At 40.2% G+C, this 20,399-nt stretch overlaps 1 protein-coding gene and 1 long non-coding RNA gene across 15 annotated transcripts in view; one reads left to right on the top strand and one right to left on the bottom strand.

Annotated features, from left to right (window-relative positions):
• On the top strand, positions 1 to 3,320 carry LOC111941152 (uncharacterized). Its single transcript, XR_015280301.1, has 3 exons — positions 1 to 216; positions 1,885 to 1,971; positions 3,128 to 3,320. It is a non-coding gene; the product is annotated as an uncharacterized LOC111941152 (long non-coding RNA).
• Positions 3,321 to 7,388: 4,068 nt separating this feature from the next.
• CPLANE1 (ciliogenesis and planar polarity effector complex subunit 1) overlaps positions 7,389 to 20,399 on the bottom strand; it is a 58,501-nt gene continuing 45,490 nt past the window's right edge. For 8 of the 14 annotated variants that reach the window (XM_023943995.2, XM_023943997.2, XM_023943998.2 and 5 more), the window contains 12 exons: positions 18,526 to 18,619; positions 17,730 to 17,876; positions 16,693 to 16,803; positions 16,289 to 16,319; positions 14,971 to 15,099; positions 14,030 to 14,195; positions 12,305 to 12,366; positions 11,729 to 11,884; positions 10,301 to 10,413; positions 9,883 to 9,966; positions 8,383 to 8,552; positions 7,389 to 7,970 (listed from right to left, as the gene is read on the bottom strand). In XM_023943995.2, coding sequence (XP_023799763.2) covers positions 7,830 to 7,970; positions 8,383 to 8,552; positions 9,883 to 9,966; positions 10,301 to 10,413; positions 11,729 to 11,884; positions 12,305 to 12,366; positions 14,030 to 14,195; positions 14,971 to 15,099; positions 16,289 to 16,319; positions 16,693 to 16,803; positions 17,730 to 17,876; positions 18,526 to 18,619 — 1,404 coding nt within the window. In that variant the 3' untranslated portion in view covers positions 7,389 to 7,829. The remainder of the gene's footprint in view (positions 7,971 to 8,382; positions 8,553 to 9,882; positions 9,967 to 10,300; positions 10,414 to 11,728; positions 11,885 to 12,304; positions 12,367 to 14,029; positions 14,196 to 14,970; positions 15,100 to 16,288; positions 16,320 to 16,692; positions 16,804 to 17,729; positions 17,877 to 18,525; positions 18,620 to 20,399) is intronic. The other 6 variants (XM_023943999.2, XM_086867645.1, XM_086867646.1 and 3 more) reach the window with 2 other exon arrangements.

The following is a 20,399-nucleotide window of genomic DNA, read 5'->3' as shown; positions in this document are numbered from 1 at the left end:
TGGAGTTACAGCGGGACATCAACAGCGGCTGCCTGTCCCAGCTGCGGTGTCTGGCACTGAGTGACCCGCGTTACTCATTATTTCAGCGGCTTCTCCTTTAAAGCAATCTGGTTGGGCTTCGAAGGAGCTTTTCTCCATCACTGTTCCTTGTGCAGCTGCGTTGAAGGGCTCATATTTATAGTTTGAAACAAGATCCTACTTCCTAAAATCTAAAAGGTGATTTATCTGATTTCAGCCCCGCTTTCCTGGGGACTGGTCATTAACAGGGTGTTGCAGCTGTGCCTGCAGTGCAGCCTCTGCCTCTCGGCAGCTGCGGTCACCAGCGCCGAGCTGTGCTGGGCGGGTCCCTGCTGGTGCTGGCTGCACTCACTCCACACACTCTTTGTCCAGCAGCTCACTTTCAATGCACTTCCTCCTTCCCTTTTCCCAAGAGGGCTTCTGAATTTGTTTTACCTATCCCTTATTTGTATTTCTCTTCCCAGCTATAAAATGCTACATTTGCTGGAAACAGCCCCATTTTTTCACCATGTGTAATTTATTTTTAAGAAACCATATAGGGGGCCATCTGCTTTTCATTTTGACTTCACAAGCACAGACTGAAGACTTCTATTTCCTTCAAGCAAGTCTCCTTTCAGTCTCTTATTTTGCATGTTTTGTTCTCTTGTTAGTATTCATGATTGCACAGAAATTTCTCCTTCACTGCACTTAAATTCCTGAAAGCCAGAAATACATGTGTAGAGGGAGACAGAGGGAGAGGAGTGGGTTTCCTGCTTAGACTAAATGTATGCTGTGAGCACAGACAAAGAAGTATGATGATTCCTTAAGAAAAGCTATTTGTTTCTTATTTATAAGAGCTTTTTTATTTTGAATAGTCTCATGTGGAGGTGGATGTTCTGATTCAAGGTCAGCCTTGAACATGACCTGTGCAATGAGTCTCTGCAGTTCCATCTCTACTGACAAACCTGCAGGACAGAGTAATGTAAGTTCTGTGTGATTTGGATCACTCCTCATCAAGGCTTTTTATTTGCTGTCCAAAAGTACTGCTGTTGCTCCACTCAAGAGAGAGAGGATTCCTTTCCTTTCCTTCCTGTTGAAATCCACATGAAATAATCAGCGCAGAAGTTGTGAAGTCTGTGCCTTCGAGTCATCTAGACCAAACTTTCCAGACCAGCCATGTACAGGCTTCTACACAGAGTTTTTTCATAACTTTAAGTCTTGGCTGGGAAACCCACCCCAGCCACTTCTTATAATGTCATACTAGATATTTGTAGGAGGGTGTACATAATACATCATTATATAGAATTATATATATGATAGGTTACATACAAGGCATGTATTACTCTCAGCAGGCCCTCCTCAAATTTAAGTACTTTTTGAACTTTCCTTTCATCTATTACTTGTGTCTTTCTATATCAGAAAAAGAAAAAAGTCTTTCCCTTATTTTAGTGTATTTGAAAAATTCTCAGATGAGGCTCAGGGTAGTTTTTGAGTGCTTTATCTCCTGTGTGTAATCTCAAATTGACATTTTTTCAAAAGCAAGTTTTAGGGTTGTATTTATTGTTTGGGTAGTAGTGAAGTTCCTTTTTCCTACAAAGTATTACAAATTGTAGTGCCAATTTATCTTGTGTTCACATTCCAATGGCACACATCATTTCTTGAAGTCTATGTAGGATCCTTAAAATTCCACAGCTGAAGACACTCGCTTCCATCTTCAGAAGGTGTGAGTGTGGCTTTGAGGAGTCAGGGAGCCCAAAAGGAAAGTTCCCTTGCCTTACCTTGTACATTCTTCTTGAAACCCAACTATTTCTCTTTCTTCACTGGCCAGTGGTTTTGAAGAGAAAACATAAATTCCAGCCTTGTTCATCTTAATCTTTCTTTTCACAGAATTTGACATCTTGTTGGTAATCTCTAAGTATCTCAGTCGGAGCTCTGGCTTAGAGACAGCTTCTGGTGAAGTCATGTCAGTCAGTGGTAAGTACCATTGACCTTATTACTCTCTGAGTCCCTTAGCAAGCAAGATTTCATATTAAAGAACCAAAATAATCGAAGCAGTATGCTCTTGCTTTTATAACTTTGTCTTTTTCATTTTCTTAGTTCAGTTCTTGTACTTTTTTGGTTTAATTTGGTGTTGGGTGTTGTCTCAATTATCTCGTTTTGGGGTTGATTGGTGGGGTGTTTTTAGTTTTGCTTTTGGTTTTACTTCTACTTTTGCTTTGTTGTTGTTTTTTTAAACTTCCTGCAAGAATTTTTTTCCTGAAATAAGTTGCTTTAGACTTTTTAAAGCTTTCTGACAGAAAACACCACAGAAAACAAAGATCCAAACATATTAAAATGTAAAATGCATGACATACGGAGCACAGGCTCTATGTATTATTTAATCCAAAGAAAATAATCGTATGCTTAATCTGTGAAGCTCATATGGAAATGTTATGCTATTAGAGTGCTAGAGGAAGTTTAGGTCTGTTTGGATGAGATTCCTAAAAAGTAGTGGCAGTGGCTGGTTGTCACAGAACCCCGCCCCAGCAACATCTCAGTGCAAGTGTCCATGGCAACAGCCTCAGGCAGCAGCTTTTAATGATGGTTGCCATGGCACCATCCTGGTTGTGTCAGGTGCATCCATGGTCCTGCTGCACTGCCAGCCCTAAGGAGCTACAGCCAAGGTGTCCTGCAGGGAATGACAACAGCAGGCTTCCTGCTGGCACCCTGTTGGAGCACTAGTCCTGCTTCAGCTACAGAGCTGACAGAGAGAGCCACAAACTCAAACATAGCTGAGAAGTCTCTGGGTCATCCTGTATCTAATTGGTAATATGCACATGCAGATCAGCAATTTTAAAATTCAAAAGAGAATTTGTACTTTTACATGTTTCTGTGTAAGAAGAAAATAAGCTTTTCATGTTTAAAGTGAGGTTTCTTACATAGTGACTATGGTATGGTATAGACTCGAATAGAACAGAACAAAACAAACTGCTATGGTTGGAAGGGACCTACAACAATCATCTAATCCAACTGCCACTTCCAAAGACCTTTTTGCTAACCCAAAGAACACTTTGGATTAGCAGAAAGGTTTGACCAAAGTTAAATTGCTATTGCTAATGGTACTGTCCAAATGCCTCTTGAACACTGACAGATTTGGGGCATCAACCACGTCTCCAGGACGCCTGTTCTATCTGACCACCCACAACCCTTTTGGTAAGGAAATGCCCCCGGTATCCAGTCTGAACCTCCCCTGCTTCAGCTCTGAACCATTCCCATGCATCCTGCCCCTGGAGGCCAGGGAGAAGAGCTCAGCACCTCCCGGTGCCCTTCCCCTCCTCATGAAGCTGCAGAGAGCAGTGAGGTCACCCCTCAGCCTCCTTTTCTCCAAAGTGGACAAGCCCAAAGACTTCAGCTGCTCCTCACAGGAGGTTCCAGCTTTGTTTCCTTCTTCAGGACGCACTGAAGGACCTTCCTGATGCTGCTCTTGGCCACACTGGAGCTCTGGGCTAGCTCTGTGGTGCCACTCCAGCACGGGCAGTCACCAGGAGTGGGGAACTGCAGGGGAAAGGCGATCCCACTGCAGAACCTTCAGAGCACCGAATCCTGCCGGGCTCTGCCAGATCAGGTGTCATGGGTGGTGGTAAAAAGAAGGAGGAGAGTCTCTTGGTAGAAGTTCCCAGGAACAGGGAGCACCTCTGTGCACTGGATTTTATCTCAGGGGTGGGCACAGTCCAGGGTCCAATGGGAGCTCATGGAGGGAGGGGTAAGGGGAGGAGGTTACAATGTCAGGGATCAATGGGGATACAAAGAAGGCGGGAATGTAACACATCAACCAATAAAGTATCGAGGAATGGATGACATACAAGGAAGGGTCTGGAAGGAGAGGTGGGGTTTATGGATGGGGAGATGGGACACTGTTAAGGTGATTGATGAGGAACATTCAAGAAAACTAGGAGGGGTTTACATGACAGACACTGGAACCAGCCAAAGCAATCAATGGGGGAAAACCCAGAACATACCAATCAGTCAAAATACCAACAATTTGAACAGAATTAAATAAACATATTACAACACCTTCCCATCCTCTTCCATCTGCAGGGCCCAGCAGGACCCAGGCTGAGGCCGCCCCAAGGCTGAGCCCAGCGGGACCATCCCCTCTCTGGGCCGGCTGTGCCGTGCTCGGTGATCTGGGATGGGGTTTGTGCTCGGTGCTCTGGGATGGGGTTTGTGCTCGGTGCTCTGGGATGGGGTTTGTGCTCGGGGCTCTGGGATGGGGTTTGTGCTCAGGGCTCTGGGATGGGGTTTGTGCTCAGTGCTCTGGGATGGGGTTTGTGCTCGGTGCTCTGGGATGGGGTTTGTGCTCGGTGCTCTGGGATGGGGTTTGTGCTCAGTGCTCTGGGATGGGGTTTGTGCTCAGGGCTCTGGGATGGGGTTTGTGCTCAGGGCTCTGGGATGGGGTTGGTGCTCGGGGCTCTGGGATGGGGTTTGTGCTCAGGGCTCTGGGATGGGGTTTGTGCTCGGAGCTCTGGGATGGGGTTTGTGCTCGGGGCTCTGGGATGGGGTTTGTGCTCGGTGCTCTGGGATGGGGTTTGTGCTCGGTGCTCTGGGATGGGGTTTGTGCTCAGGGCTCTGGGATGGGGTTTGTGCTCGGTGCTCTGGGATGGGGTTTGTGCTCGGGGCTCTGGGATGAGGTTTCCTCAGGGCTGCCCAGGCACTGCTGAGCCACACGGAGCCTGGCACCAGCCAGCCCCACCTCCCTCTGCAGCTGTCCCACCACTCCTCTCCCACTTTACCCCTGTGCCTGGTGTTACTCCATCCCAGGTGCAGAACACAGCACCTGGACTTGTCAAATTTCACCCCATTTAAGACTGCCCAGTGCTCCAACCTATCTAAATCCCTCTGCAAAGGCCTCTTGTCTCTCAAAAGAATCCACAGCACCTCCCAGTCTGGATCATCAGCAAATTTGCTACTGGTGCATTCACCTGCTGCATCCAGACTGTTGACAAATACATTGAGCAGAACAGACACTGTAACTGAACAACGAGGATTTTGTTTGTATCTGGCAATGTTATTCTTCACTTTTCTGATTATTTTCCCAAAGAGGCAACTTTGAAGATTTCCCATGCTGGCCACTAATCCAAAGTTAAAACAAAGTTATGTTTCTAAACATGTATTCTATGCAAAGTGTAAACAAACATTTGCTCGGGAATGTTAAGCATTTTTAGGAATCAAGGAAACACCTGGAAAAGTAAGCCAAACGTGTCCTGGGCTGCATCAGAGCCCTGTGGGCAGCAGGGGAGGGAGGGGATTCTGCCCCTCTGCTCTGCTCTGCTGAGACCCAGCTGGAGCATCCAGAGCTGGGGTCCCTGCACAGGAGGGACACGGAGCTGCTGGAGCCAGCATAGGAGGCCATAAAGATGATTAGAAGCTCTGCTCCAAGGACAGACTGAGAGAATTGGGATTGTTCAGCCTGGAAAAGAGAAAGCTCTAGGGAGACCTTTAGCTCCTTCCAGTACCTGAAGAGGCCCCACAAGAAAGCTGGAGAGGGATTTTTTACAAGGTTAAGTAGTGGCAGGACAAGGAGGAATGGTTTTAAACTGAAAGAGAATCAACTCAGGCTAGATATAGAGAAGAAATTATTTTCTGTGTCAAAGTGGTGAGCCACTGGAACAGGTGAGAGACTGTGATCAAAAGAACACCAGAAACTAACAAAAAACCCCCAAGAGATAGCGAAAATGAGGCAAGGCTGGATAAAGAAGGAAAATTTACAATTTCTTCCTTTACCAATGTTTCAAGTTCTGCAATATGGTGCTTGAGGAAAAATCTTTAACTTCAAACTTGAACATAAGCATTAATTTCTCTTTCAGCTTTGCAAGGGAAACTTTGGCCCTCAAAAGTTAAGCAAGTAGTAAGGCAGTTAAACTGTAAACCACTTCAGATTAATAAATACATATACATATATTTCAACTACCTTTACCAGGACATTAGAGAAAATGAGCTTTTTAAAATTGGTTTCTAAAAGGTTGCAATGGCTTAACATATTTTTATTTGTTTGATCTTCGTAACTTCTGTGACAGCAGACCTCCTCAAGGGTTTTTTAATGTCTATTTCAAGATTTCATCAACTTCAAATTACTATCTGCTTCTCTCAAAAAACACTTGAAATAGTCTCCTGCTCTTCAGCCCTAATAGGGGCATCACAGAAAGAAATTGCAAAAAAATTTCTGTGAGTCCATGGAAGCAGTTTGGTTAAAAGATCACTCTTGATGATCCTCTCATGTGCCCCAAGTGCATTTTCTCACTGCTGTGGCTCTGAAGGAGCAGCTCTGCCTGCCCAGGCTCTGCTGCTGCCATAACTCAAGGCATAGTGTGAGTTCAGCACTGACATCCTGACTGGGAGGTCTTTGAACTGCCCCTCTGCCCTTGTGTGATTTGTGATGCTGTGGATCTGAAGGCACGTCAAGGAAGTATTTCCTTTACCACTGCTGAAATGACATGGACTGACAGCTTTCTCCTCCTTCTCACACATGGCTGTGGGCATAATGAGATTTCCATACTTGGCTAAACCAGTATTTTCACAGTATTTTACCACCAGGAACAGAAAATACTTCCTGATTATTTGTTTGCTGCAACTCAGAAGAAACACAGTTTACACTTTGGGTAAAATCACAGTTTAATGCTAGGGCTGGCTCCTCACTGGCCCCTTTCATTTGAAGATGATCAAATCTAATCCTGAGTTTTGCACTCTGATGAATCCTGTGAGAAAAGCTGATGCAGATTCTGAGGACTGCTAAAAAAAGCCATGGCCAGTCTGGACCTCTGAGCCTACAAGAACTGTCAGTTCTATCCCGGCATGTGTGTAATCCTGTAACAGTCTCCCTCTGAAGCTTATTTTTTGACGTTTGCCAAGATGCATCTTCACTTAGAAACATGAAATTTTTAGGGTTTTTAACTATTACAATTTGAGGTGGGAGTAATTAACCACTGGAAATTAGTACACCTTTGACTTAATGAAAAATTCAGATTTCTTCACTACAAAATAATTCCCAGCTGTTGGGAAAAAGTCACCACAGCTGCATCTGTTCAGACAGAACAACTACATGATGGTCACTGAGCACATGGAAAATTTTTCTGCAAGCCTCTGGGGGTTGCTGGAGATCTAAACAGCAGCATCCTGCAGACAGATGAACAGCAATATTGCCTTTGTTTCTCACACTGTTGCCTGACTTTCCTAACAAAAGTCTATTTTTCATTTTAATTTCTGACTATTTGTACCTCTTTCTATCAATTACTTAAACTCTTCTAAGATTTTTCCACAAGCAGGATGGGTTTAAAATATGAGAGTAGTGCACATGTACACATATAGTCCTAGTGGTACACAGCAATAATTAATAGTGCTACATGTGTAAATCATTTATAGCAGAAACTAATTAAATCACTTTTATTAAACCAGTTTATCACAACACTCACATTACAAAAATAACTTCATAATAATGTTAAATATTCAATACAAAAGTAAAACAGTTGTACATTGCTCTTAAAATAAAGTAACATTTTTTGTGTTTAGATCTGCTTTTATGTAAAGCAGCTGACCCAGACCTGTTTAAGACTGTGGGTCTGCCTTTACCAATGATATTTAGTTCTTCTTGACCTGAAGACATATGGAAGAAAAAATACATTTTAAGGAATTCAGCTTCATGTATGCAAGGCTGGAAACAGTTAAGAGTTTCAATGCTGCTTAAGAAGGAAACCAATGCAGGCCTAAATCCATTTTAAGTATAACAATTACTATTTTTAAAAAACAAAACCTGACCACCAGCAACTGTTTGAAAGAGCACAGTGGCTGAGAACTATTCACTTGTCTTCCACATCTGCTATCATAGCTTCAACTGCATTCCAGTCCAGCTTGCTGAGGATGCTCCCTGTGCTTTCAGAAGCATTGTCAGTGATGATACTGCTGAGAGGAGAGAAACTCATGCCGTGCACTGCAGAGGCCTGTTGGGGGAAGAGAAGATGGACTGATCATTGTGCTTCATTTGTGGACAGCAGAAATGATCCCACTCCTTTAAAACATGTCCAAATCAAGTTATGTGCCTGATTATTCTGCAACAAATGCAATCTATTTTCCTGTTTAGGCCCTCCTTCTGGTGTCTGTTGCCTGGGCAGGCCACGTGCCTGTATAGATGTTAAAAAGAACATTCAATTTCAAGGCTCACAAGAATGACTTTGCTTAAAAAAAAAAAATAAAAAAAAAAATTTAAACATTGGTTCTGCTGCCATTTATGTCCCTCTGGATCTATCTCACCCACATGTTTTGAATAGAGAATCACATTTCAAATAAAGCAGAAGTAAGCAAAGTGTTAAGTGGCAAGTATCAAATAGTTTACAGAATAAGTAGGTACTCTACCTGAAACATGGAGTCATCAGTATCTTGAAGTATTCTTTGGATGTCATCAGGCACAGTCCAAGGACTCACCACGTCTCGATCAGTGTCAAGGTCAACACCTTCTGTCTGAACTGCAGTGGCAACTTGAGGAGGCTTTTGTGTTGAGCTTCTGCTGACTCTGCACTCAGCAGCTGAGGAGAAAACAGGCCAACCACAGCACTGTAATACTTCTTGCACTTTTCATCTCAATCTCTTGAAATTCCTTCAAGAACAGAAGCTCCAGGTTCTACAAACTGAAGCTGTGTGCAAATCCATGTGAAAACAGCAAGCTTTGTTATCTGTAACTGATGTGGGGTTATGGTGAGGAAAGGCTTCTGGTTCCTTCCAGCCTCATGCTCTGAACAGCCATCCAAGGGCAGAACACAAACTGCAACAGGACTCTATGCATGGTGCCTACAGCATCCAGGTTCTGGGGTGCAGGCCCCCACAAAAAGCACATTGCTTCATTATTTGGCAGAGGACTAAACTAAATAAATTCTGAGTTTGTGCCTCTTTAGAAGACACAGAACTTTGATAAAACCCTTAGTAATGATGTGATATACTGGGAAAACAGACACCAAAAAGTGTCAGAAAATCAGAGGAAGATCAATTTGAATACAGAGTTTAAAAAAGCAAATATATGGAATGGAGAAAAATTACTTTTCCACGTGAATAGAGGAGAGTCAAGAAAAGTGCCTTTCTGTTTATTACTGCTTCTCTCAATTTCCTACACTGCAAAGTCAAATATATTGACCTTTGACTGTCCAAATTATGCCAACAGTGTAAGTCTTGTGTAAGGCAGATTAGAATCAGGCCACAGTATTTCCTAAGTCTCAGACTGATTCACTCCTCATTCTTTGATCAGAAATTCTGCTGCTGTTAACAACTACTGTATCTGTTAAAGAATTTGATTAGGAGCAATCTTTTGTATATCCAGACAATGGACATGGACATGTCCAGAGACAGGCATGGAAAAAAGTACCAGGAAAATCTAAAAGGGGTTCATTTGTTAAGATTAGTCAAATTGTTCCATGCTAACACCATAACAAAATGATATCTTAAATGGACATTGTACAGAGGGATAACAAAGATAACTCCTATTTTAAGGAGCTTGGAGAGTAAGCAGTAAAGAAAGGTAAGGGAGGAGCTTAACTCTCATGTCCTAGACTGCTAATTAACTTTCTCTCTGTGAGTCTGAATTGAAAGATAAGACTCAAAGCCTCTGTCCCTCATGATTTCATAGCACGTGTTTCAGAAATTCACTAAAATCTAGCATACTTTTTTCAGTAATCTTGAAACTGTCACCTGAAACTGTTTAGAAGGTAAACAGAGGTGATTAAAATATTTCACAAGTTTCTAATTAAAAGGGTTTTTACGTGGGGAAGAAATTACGAGTTTTATTCTTCTAAGCAAGTGCTGCTTCCGCATCTAATTTCCTGCCCTGTATTATGTAGCACTGTGCTATTGTTCTGTGTAACTTACAGTGTTTAGAAATAACAGGACAGTTTGTAGCATTTCTCAGCCTTCTTCTGGAGATACTTTTCTGAAGGAGCATACAGGCATTTCCTGGAAAGACAAAATAAGCATTTCCATTTTCAAATGCAGACCAAATATACCCAAAGATGCTTAGAAATCTACAGGTTTGCTGCCTGGATTACACAATACTCTTGCTATGGCAATTTAAGCTACTTTGGATGTAAACCGAAGTGGTAAGAAAAGGTAACTCTCATCATTTAGCAGGTCAGTGGCAGCAGAACTGCAAAAGCCTCAGGACAGGAAAGAACCTAGGATTATAAATCTGATTTTTTAGAGATATCAAAGCTCCCTCCCCCCAGAAATCCAGCAGTCAGTTGAAGATCCTCTTCAGTATGTGGCTTTATTAAATACATTCTGTTCTTACCCCTGGACTGTGTTAAACCAAGAGCTGGAGTGAAACGTTGTACTTTTTGACCAAAGCCAGGTTTGGCAGCAATTCTGCTCCTTTCTGCCAAAACAGGACTGTTCAGATGCCCTCTATAATGAGACAAAAAAACCAACACAACAAAGCTTAAATATTTGCTATAGTGTACCATATACCATTTCTCCACACAAGTCAGACCTCACATGGCATATTCAGAAGAGATATAAAAGCCAGAGAAATCACATTCAGCCCTTAGCTTGACTGAACCATTCAATCACTTAGCTGAGGATCAGCATCACACTCTACTTGTGGGGCCAGTAAGCCTCACCAGAATCAGAACTGCTTCAATCACAGTGAAGATACATCACAGGCTTTACAGAGAGACACTTTAGGTCCAACAAAACTCATTAGTTAGTAGTTCTTGCCACTCCTAAATGGAATCCTGCCTGATGTTCTTCAGCATGTCTGATTCTGGCTGGGCCAATGCACTTAAACTTCCCTTGGACACCACCAGCAAGCTCTGCAAGCAGTCAAGCACTGACTACATTCAGTTTAATGCTGTATCCTGCAACTGTACCTAAAAAGGTACTGTAATGAAGAAGAGAAGCAGAGATATTGAATTACAGGATTACCTGAAGTATAAAGTTCTCTCTATAATTCTGAAAAGCATAAAATGTATTTTATATTTTATGTATTTTATGTATTTTATGTATTTTATATTCTTTCATACATAAAATGTATGTAAGAAGAAAAACTACAATGCAACATACACCTGGATTACACATATACACACGTAACGTTAATGCCATCAAACTGAGTAAATATATCAATTTATAATACTCAGATACTCTCACCTCCTCAAAGGGCAGTAAGCAAAGTGCTAAAGAAAAAACAAGTAAAATCCTAAGTAATGAAAAAATTAGCAAGAAAGAGAACAAGTCTAGAGTTTGCACAGCAGAATAAGAACAAGCTTATTGCTTGTTGTTAGATCCTCTTCAGGTCTATATTGCTGGTTATAGTCCAGTGAAACTCATGGAATCATTAAGGTTGCAGAGAGTCTCCAGTATCATCAAGTACAACCTTTGATGGGATCACAACCCTGTCAACTAGGTCCTGGCACTGAGTGCCATGTCCAGTCACACCTCCAGAGATGGTGACTCCACCACCTCCCTGGGCAGCCTGTTCCAGTGTTTAACCACCTTTTCTGTAAAGCAACTGATGTTAAAGGCTCCCTCCGAGATTTGCAGTACTGGTTTTAACAAGCCTGGAACAGGGACCCAAGAGTCCTCTGATCCCAACAAATTGTCTCTTTGATTCTGCCAGCATATGAATTTTCTCTCAAGCTAATCCTGTCTAAACTTGCTATGAGATTTGGAGTGTGGTAAAGACATGAGTACAACAGAGCAGGTTTAATGCTTAGAGTGTTACCCTGTACTAGAGGCCACATTCCTCCTTCTGTAAGCTTGAGGTGACCTTGTGCTGGACAGTCTCCTGTGATCACCTGCCACTGTTTCAGACAACATTTCATTCATCAGGGAAAGTGCCTGTGATATTCTGATTCTGTGATGCTCAGACAACAGGGCTCTGTGGAGAAATAATATTACACATTACACTTCATGCTGTCACTCATTTCACCACAGCTGGCTTGTGAGTCCTGTATGGCTACATGAAGAACATTTTTTACAAGATTTCACAGAAAACATACTCAGCCTTAAGAGATCATCAGCAAAATGTTAGAACATTTCTTACCAAAGGGTTTGACAGAATGAATGAGTAAATGCTGGGGAAAGAAAACAAATGACATTTGGAAAGCAACAAATACAGTCAAAGGATGAAAAATGTTCAGGGTTTTCCTTAATGGTAAAGCAAACATAAATTATTTATGCTTTTGCTTGAAATTTCATTAATATCTGAAGTTTCAAAAGCAATATAGTTAAAACTATCTCTACCTGCTTCTCAGGACTGGAAAACTATTTTACAAATAAGGATTTTATAGCAACTTACTTGTCTTTTTCTTCTTTCTTCTTCTGGAAGACTCTAATATCCCTTGAAGTAGGATTATGATGCTGTTTAAGAAAGTGTAAAAATCATTAATTAATTATGTACTGTGGTCTCATTCCAGTCTCTCTCACTCTCAAAATGTACTTACTTGACTTGAAAGTTACTGCTTAAGAAACTCATTAGAAAAAAACAATATGAAAGCATATGGCCTACCAGGAAATTCAAGTAAGATTGCCTCTGTAATTTTTCAGTCTCAAAAATATACTGAAATCCTGTAGTCACATCTTCCATACCTCATATGCTTCAAATATTAATATTCCTAAGGAGATGACCTCATAGTCAAGCCCAAAGTTTCAAATGGCCTTGCCTCCAGTTTCCTAAAAATCAGTGATCTTCTTAGTAAGTAATTTATAAAACAGGGCAAGGCTGCACTTTGACCTGTGTTTGCTAGAGTATAATTTTAAGTCTTTAATTTTTCTTAAAAAAATATCCAAACCAGTCCAAACCAAACCCAAACCATCCACTGAAATCTGAGAATCCCTCCTCTAATGATTTCAGGAGAAAAGCCCATAGTGAGAGCACCAAGTGTATATGGGCTGACAACCAGGAAAGGGGAGAAGCAAGACTCATTTTTCTTAAATCACTTACTTCTCTTCACACAAGTGCACAAGAGCAACCCAGTCCAGTTTTCAAAGTTTGTTTAAACTAGGGGAAATACTTTATTTCCTATAGATCTGTTACTCCTTCAGAAAGTGAATACAGCTGAATTATTTAGTAACAGGGAGATTGTGTATGTTACAGGTTTTGTGCTTGGGAGTTAAATAGAGGTTCAACCTGGAAGTATTTACAGCATATATTTACAATATATGTTGAATTCAACAAGGAGAAAGTACAGGGATATATTTGGTATTGTTAGGTCTCATCTTCTAACTCCAGAGCTTCCTGTGACTTGGCAGGGTCTTTCCAGGTCCTGAATGCATCCAGATGGAAAATGTGCATTTTAAGACTTAATACTAATTGAAAAGTTCTTTCTGAATTGCTTTTGAATGGGTTTTTTAAAATTTTCTAGTATTTCCAACAGAAAAAATTCCAGATCAGGTCATAAATGTGTTTTTACTAATTAAATTTAAAATGTAAAAAAACCTGGGAGTAGACTGTTCACTGAAATCAGCCTTCAACAAAAAATTTTGTAAGATACTTGACATACATGGCATATTCTAACATGTCTGCTGACCCCTTCTTATTTTTGCATGCACCTCTGTGTGGGTGAATGATAGTGACAGCTACCCCCAGTATCCTGCCATGTTTGTGAAGGATGCTGGCATCTGAACTCTGCTTTTTCAATTCTCTGGGGGTTTTTGGGAGGCATCTGGGAAGATGAAACAAGGCGTAAACACATCTTAACAACTGCTGTAGCTATCACTCCCTGAAAAACACATCAGTGAATGTTGCAGCTGTATCCATTACAGTCAAGGACCACCTGCATTACTTTGTAATGGCCACCTGCAGCCAATGGGTCCCCACTGCAGTCTGCAAAGAACACTGGTTAATTTACTTACCTGACACAACTATGGCCAGTTCCAGTAAAAAAAAAAATCATACATGTAGAAACCCAACATTACAATAGGAAAAAAACCCAACTACTCACAGCCTCTACATTATCTAACCTGAATAATTAACAGTTGTATAGTAAGTAACAGTTACATTCAAGAGACCTGTTATTCCTACCATATTCTTTCTCAGGTTGAATGGATGACGTTCTTTCTGTCTTTGTTCATCCAATTTCTTCAAATATTCTCTCATTCTTTCCTTCTGCTTTCTTTTCATCCATGTTTGTATCTCCTTCCTCTCCTTTTCTGTTCTTTGAGAATGCCCAGAAGCAGAATCAAGAACCCTGAGGGCAGATGTAAACATGAAATAATCTAGCACATCCTGTAAATTTCAAACAATAGCAACTACATGATATAACCAAAATGTTACTAACCCTTTAAAATTCTGCAAAATTTTGCAAAATTTTACTACATAAAATCCTGGTAAACAAGTAATTCCAAAGACATCTCCGAAAATTTTTCTTTTACTTGTCAGCTACATTCAGGTAATAGAACTAGAGCTTAAACTGGTGGGAACTGCATCACCAATGCAACAGACTGGTGACCTGAACAGCTGGTATCACAAATTGGAGTAGGAAACAACTGTCACTTTGACATCTCTCAGGAAAGAACACAGTTGATTTTGTAACAGACAGTCAGGAAGGTGCAGAAATCTCCAGCAAGGAGGAGAGCATGACAAGCTGGAATCTGGGGCTGGAAGTTTCTGAACTGTGCTGTGCCACTGGCAGAAAATTTCTGTTCTTTCAGAACTGTTTTAGAAGACCTGAAGGTCTGAACTGAATCTGCTGTGTAACAGCAGTTGTGCTCCAGCCTACACCTAAGCAGAAGATGGAGCAAGCAAATGGGAAGAAAAGAATTTCAAAACCGGAATACTAGAAAACAATTAGAGCATTTGATAATAATGACCAGTAGATTTGTGGCGATTAAAAGTTCTAATACTAGTCCCATTAACATCAAACCACATACTTGCTTACGTTGTTTACAGGGTGTGAACTATGAGAATAACCAGGGTTATTAATGATTTAAGCAACACACAACAAAAAACAGCTGTGGTATTACCTAGATATGTTAGCCCGTGCTCTCGCAAAGCCCAACTCCAACAGAGAGGGGTCACTTTCTCCCACTCGATCATTCACAATGTCAGTAACATCACTCGGACCGGTAATTTGCAGGGGATCTTCTAAAGAGCTTGATGTTAGGTAGGGAAAAAAAACTGTTACTAAATTAATGTAGAATATTCCTGTAAGAACAACCCCTTTCTTTTATACTTAAAACAACAATATCCAGGCTGTTTTACATAAATCCTTTGAACTGAATATTCTTTCTCCACATCTCCACTGGGTCAGTACGCTTGAGTCAGCTTTGATGAGGACAGAAGGAGCAAGATCTGATTAACATCAGAGGGATGATCCAGAACTCAAATGCTTGAGCTCTGCTGCAGTGTGTGAACATGGCTGGCCCACACGAGGCTGAGCCTGGCAGCCAGGGGCACCCACAGGGTTTGTATTGCTGCCCTGAGGAGATCAGGTTATGGGGTGCTACCAGGTTCAATGGTATCCAGATCTCAATGACCTTCTGAGCAAGAAGCAGTGTCAGTGACAGGACAGCTTCACCTAAATTCTCCCCACTTCTTCTCTCTCTTCTCATTAGTTGCTCCCAGTAAAAAACAAATCTCATAGTTTAGGACTACAAGCTATCAGTGTCTGCTGAAGTTTAATGCCTCACACCCCTAACCCACCTTATGTAATCACACCCTAACGTACTTCAGTCACAACCAGTTCCACATAAAATACTAGAACAATAGGATAAACCACTCAGTTTACTGCTATATTTCAAGCAAAGCAATAAAGATGGATATTGGAGCAGAATGGCCAGGAGGAAAGGAAACCAGCTACTCTTTTCTACAGGATCCAGAAGACTACCAGTAGCTAAAACTAAAAATATCTATGTTAGACTATTCTCTTTAATGCATAGGCTCTTTCCAGTTTTGAAATCTTCAGTCTGTTGCTTTACACTTTTCATACAGTAAGACTTTAAAAACCTTCTGGTGATAGGTGGCCTTCATAGAAAACTACCTGCAGCAGCTGCATGTACTTTGCTGAAAAAGTGGCTTGCAAATAGGAGAAATAACAAATGCACACAGAGCACCATCTACATAAACAGCTCAAATACTTGTAACTAGAACAGAACTTTGAAAGCTTCTGCAGATTTTACACAAAGTAAATCTAACAGGCACCACCAAAGTCAGAGCAAATGCCTGAAATTAGCTAACAAAAGGGCTTTTATTCAGTTTGAAAAGAAATTCCTCCATTTTTATTCCACCCTTACAGTCACCTTTTTGGTAAACTGTCAATAAAACCAGTCTCAAAATACATACCTAGGATGTAGATCTCTGCATATGTGAGAACCTGAAATAGAAACAATCCTTGTTAATAATATCTTTGCACTTGTACACACACTAATCATACATATGTTAAACAGTCTGTGGGATAAAATACAGAAACACTTCAACCTCAATATGTTGACATTAAAATAAATGTTGACATTAAAAATAAATTAATATTGTACATAAGCTTAACAGCCTGTGAGACATGTCACTGACTGCCAGGTGAGCACAGAGGCTCTAGAGAGGATTAATTAACTGTTCCTGGCTTTTGTGGGTAGTTTTTCTAGGAAGATATCGTCGCTGTTGACAGTTTTCTGCCATGACCAACTAAATGGAAATTATCTGTTTCAATTAATTATACAGTGTTTCATGGAAAATTAATGACTGACACTTACTTGAGGAATCCAGGTACTCAGAAGAAGCTTGGAACTCAGATGCAACTGAAGAGCAGTATGGTTGTCCTGGAAGGAAGAGCACTGCTTCCTCTCCTAAACTAATCTCTCCAACTCAAAAAATTATAGTTGTAACTTAGTATCACCTATAGTTTTCTTAGCTTACAAATAACAAGTTTATACTTAGAAAACTCTATTACTGTTTTCAAAATTTAACTGGGTGTGTGTACTATTTGAGATTTATTTATGCTGTATGCAGACACAGGAACAGTTTTAGAAAAATGGATTGCTGTAAATGTGACCATCAAATGCACATTCACATGTATAAAGTATGTAACATTTTTGGGAGCCTGACTGCAAGCAATGCAGGCAATATGCAGAGAAAACAATATAACTGCATTTTTAACCTCAGGCAACAGGTTGTTTGCAGAATGGTTTTTCCTCCTCCTTTCAATGTCACTGCAGTCTTCATAATTGCAAAAATCCATTTACCCTCAGTCTTTAAAATGATTACACCTCATAAAATAATCTTTTAGGACACAATCAGCAGTTTCTGTACAGAGAAATAAACCAACTGATTTTGCTGATGTAGGCTGGATTTAACAGAAATGTCACCTCTCTAGACAGAGATGGATTACACAGATGATGAAGACAGCTTTCGGAGGAAGCTTTGAGTGTTCTGTGATACCACAGCCATTTATATTCACTTAAAGTAAATACAAATCAGCACACTGATGAAACAGACCCAATGTTGACTATTTTCTTTCAGTAACAGTGAATTCGAGTGCAAGTATAATTCACTGCTAAACTGTTTTCAAAGCTTCGTGACACTGTTATGTCATGTAACAAACTTACCAGAGCTTATCAATGAAGCCATTCTAAATAATGCAATCTATAAAGACTCATGCCTGACTTTAATGAGCTCATTGGCATTACGTAACATTCTGTGTAACAGCCATGACGATGTATTACAGCATGAAGAAAAGGTTTACTTATTTTTAAAAGATGCAAAGGGGAAAAATATATAACAAAGATTATACCAGAACGTGTAGAAGCCAAGGCTGCAGAGGCAGGAGAGTGTGCATCCACTGTAGCAGATCTGAGCATAGGATATTCCAAGTTTAGGCTCTCCTTTTGATCATCTATAACATCTTCAAAAATCATGTGTGTCAATTGATGTTCTGATTCTGTGAAAAAAATAAGAATATTTTGTGGTTAGTGTAGACCAATGGAGAACCCCTCACAATCCATAAACTATCACTCATACATCTTGGTTAGTTGCATTTTTAATTTATCTGTCACCTACAGCAGCCTGGACCTGGATCAGCTGTGCCTCCCTACAGAAGGGCACTTCCAGGGCTGCGCTGTTTGAACCAGTCCTGCACACACTAAGAAAATGACTGGACCAGGACCTGCTCCATGTGAGCCTAAAGGACATCCTAAATATCGTCTTACAGATGGATACAGATATAGCCATGACTTGGCTCCACCACCTGGCTTTGTATTAACTCCGTAAGTGGATTAGACTATGTTCTTGGCACAGTACAGCAGCTATAAGTAGGTACTACGTGGCTATTTGTTAAATACACAATAAATCATTCAATACATCTGCTCTGGTAAACTGTTAAACTGATGAAAGATTTTAATAAAACCAGTAGATATTATAACTCAATATTCAGATTGGATACCTTTCATTTATTTGTTTCTCTGGTATTTTTGGTTCATATTTCAGTAATACCTTTAGGGATTGCATTAAATTGTCAGCGGTAAGTAAAACTTATTTAAGAAGCATATTCCAGGGCAAATTTATTATCCTTCTGTTAACTGGACACATACCAGCACCAATGACTCCAGCAGCTTCAGAGACTGCAGGATGAGCACCAAGGTCTGAATCAGCAGCCATTTCAAAATCTTCTATCAGCTTCACTAACTGTAAGTGAAACCCAAGAACTAGGTAATGATACTTTCTTTGAGATATTTCTGAGACTTACATCACACATATTTATGCTAAGTCCACTTTAAATATATTTTTCTTGTCAGAATCTTACAAACATTTTAATGCAGTTTTCTGACTGAAAACAAACAAAAAGGTTCAGAAATCAAAGTATCTCAATGTCCGGGTTGCACATGGTGGATAATGAGGAAAGATGGAACAACACAATGTGTACCTCAAGGAGATCTGATAGTTGAGTGAAGATTATGAATAAATGCCCTTGTCTGTATATAATGTATGTGTTGTAGGGTTAAAATATATATATATATATATATTGATTTTGATAATAAGTTGACGATATGGGGATAAGGGGTGGAATGTCCTGGGGTGACTTTATGATACTGGTATCCCCAATCGTCTGGTTTATGTTATATATTAAGTCCTGCACCTTTAAGACTGTCTTTGAAAGCAAGAGAGGGGAAAGAAGAAGTGCGCAGTGTGTTAAGGAAAACATCACTCCCACACACCCCGCTCCTGGACTGTGTTGTCTGCAGCACGGACAGACAGCGGGACAGAGCTTCTCTCTGACTTTTAGTTAGTTTTAGCTAGCTGAGGCAGAGGAGTTCCCTGGACCTTTGTTTTTTTCAATTTTCTTGGATCTGTGCAAGCCTGCTCTGGACTGAACACCCAGCCAAACCCCGGGAGCTCAGGCCTGTGGCCCACCGGGGCCTGGGCCTCGGCACTTTTCCAGCGCCAGAGGGACTGATAAGAACCTGAGCGAGCCGAGCTGCACCACATGAAAAAAAGACCTTTCTTCCTAGACTTACCATCCCATCGAACAGCAAGAGGTTTTATTATTTAATAATTTTATTATTTAATATTACTCAATTTCTGTTAAATAAACAGCTTTTTCCACTTCTCTCCACGGAATTTTTTTTTTTTTTTTTTTTTTTTTCCCTTTTCCCAAACCCGTTGGTGGGGAGGGGCATTTCCCTGTAGAGATCCCCATTTGGAGTTTTCCTTCCTGATTTGCCCTAAACTAAGACACTCAAGTAGATTAATTTCTCAAGTAGAAGAATTTCAATCTTCTGGATACTTACTTTAAGAAAAATACATATAAACTCTACTATTTGTTTCAACAGTTTTACTCCTACTGATAACATTATATTTAAAGTAGCTGAATATATATATTTCTATATATATTATATATATTATATATATATAATATATAAAATATGTATAATATATATATCTATATGTAGATATATCTATTCCTATATGTATTTTATCTAAAACCCACACATATTAAAATACTTCCATCATTTTTATAAGTCTGAAGATTCAAAGTGGAAAATGAAAACTAAAACTGAGTAACCCAGCGTTAGTCAGATTTTTTTTTTGTGTTTTACATAATTTTACTGAGTCTTAGTCTCAAAAAGAACAAATCTCCTAACTGATACGTAATACATGAGAAATTGTTATAAAAGGAATGACCAACTAGTATGAACTCAAAAAAAAAGGAAAAAAAAAATTTAAAAAGCCATTTTCTTCATGATTTGGCTAGATACCCAGAAGTTTTAAAACCCCGGTGCTATGAAGTGCTGAAACAAGTACAGGATATGTCAAGACTTTTTTTCCCTCCAGGCTTTTAAAAAAATCTGACTTAAGTAACAACCTTGATGAAGAATGTAAATGATTCAATAATCCACCTGAGTGTAATAACTGTGTTTAAGTGACACAATGAGGTCTTTACATTTCTGTGAATCACAGATTACCC

Source organism: Cyanistes caeruleus, chromosome Z, assembly GCF_971803275.1.
Source record: "Cyanistes caeruleus chromosome Z, bCyaCae1.hap1.1, whole genome shotgun sequence".
Classification (NCBI taxonomy): Eukaryota; Metazoa; Chordata; class Aves; order Passeriformes; family Paridae; genus Cyanistes; species Cyanistes caeruleus.
The sequence above is the reverse complement of the archived record's forward strand: the minus strand, read 5'-3'. Positions and strand labels throughout refer to the sequence as shown.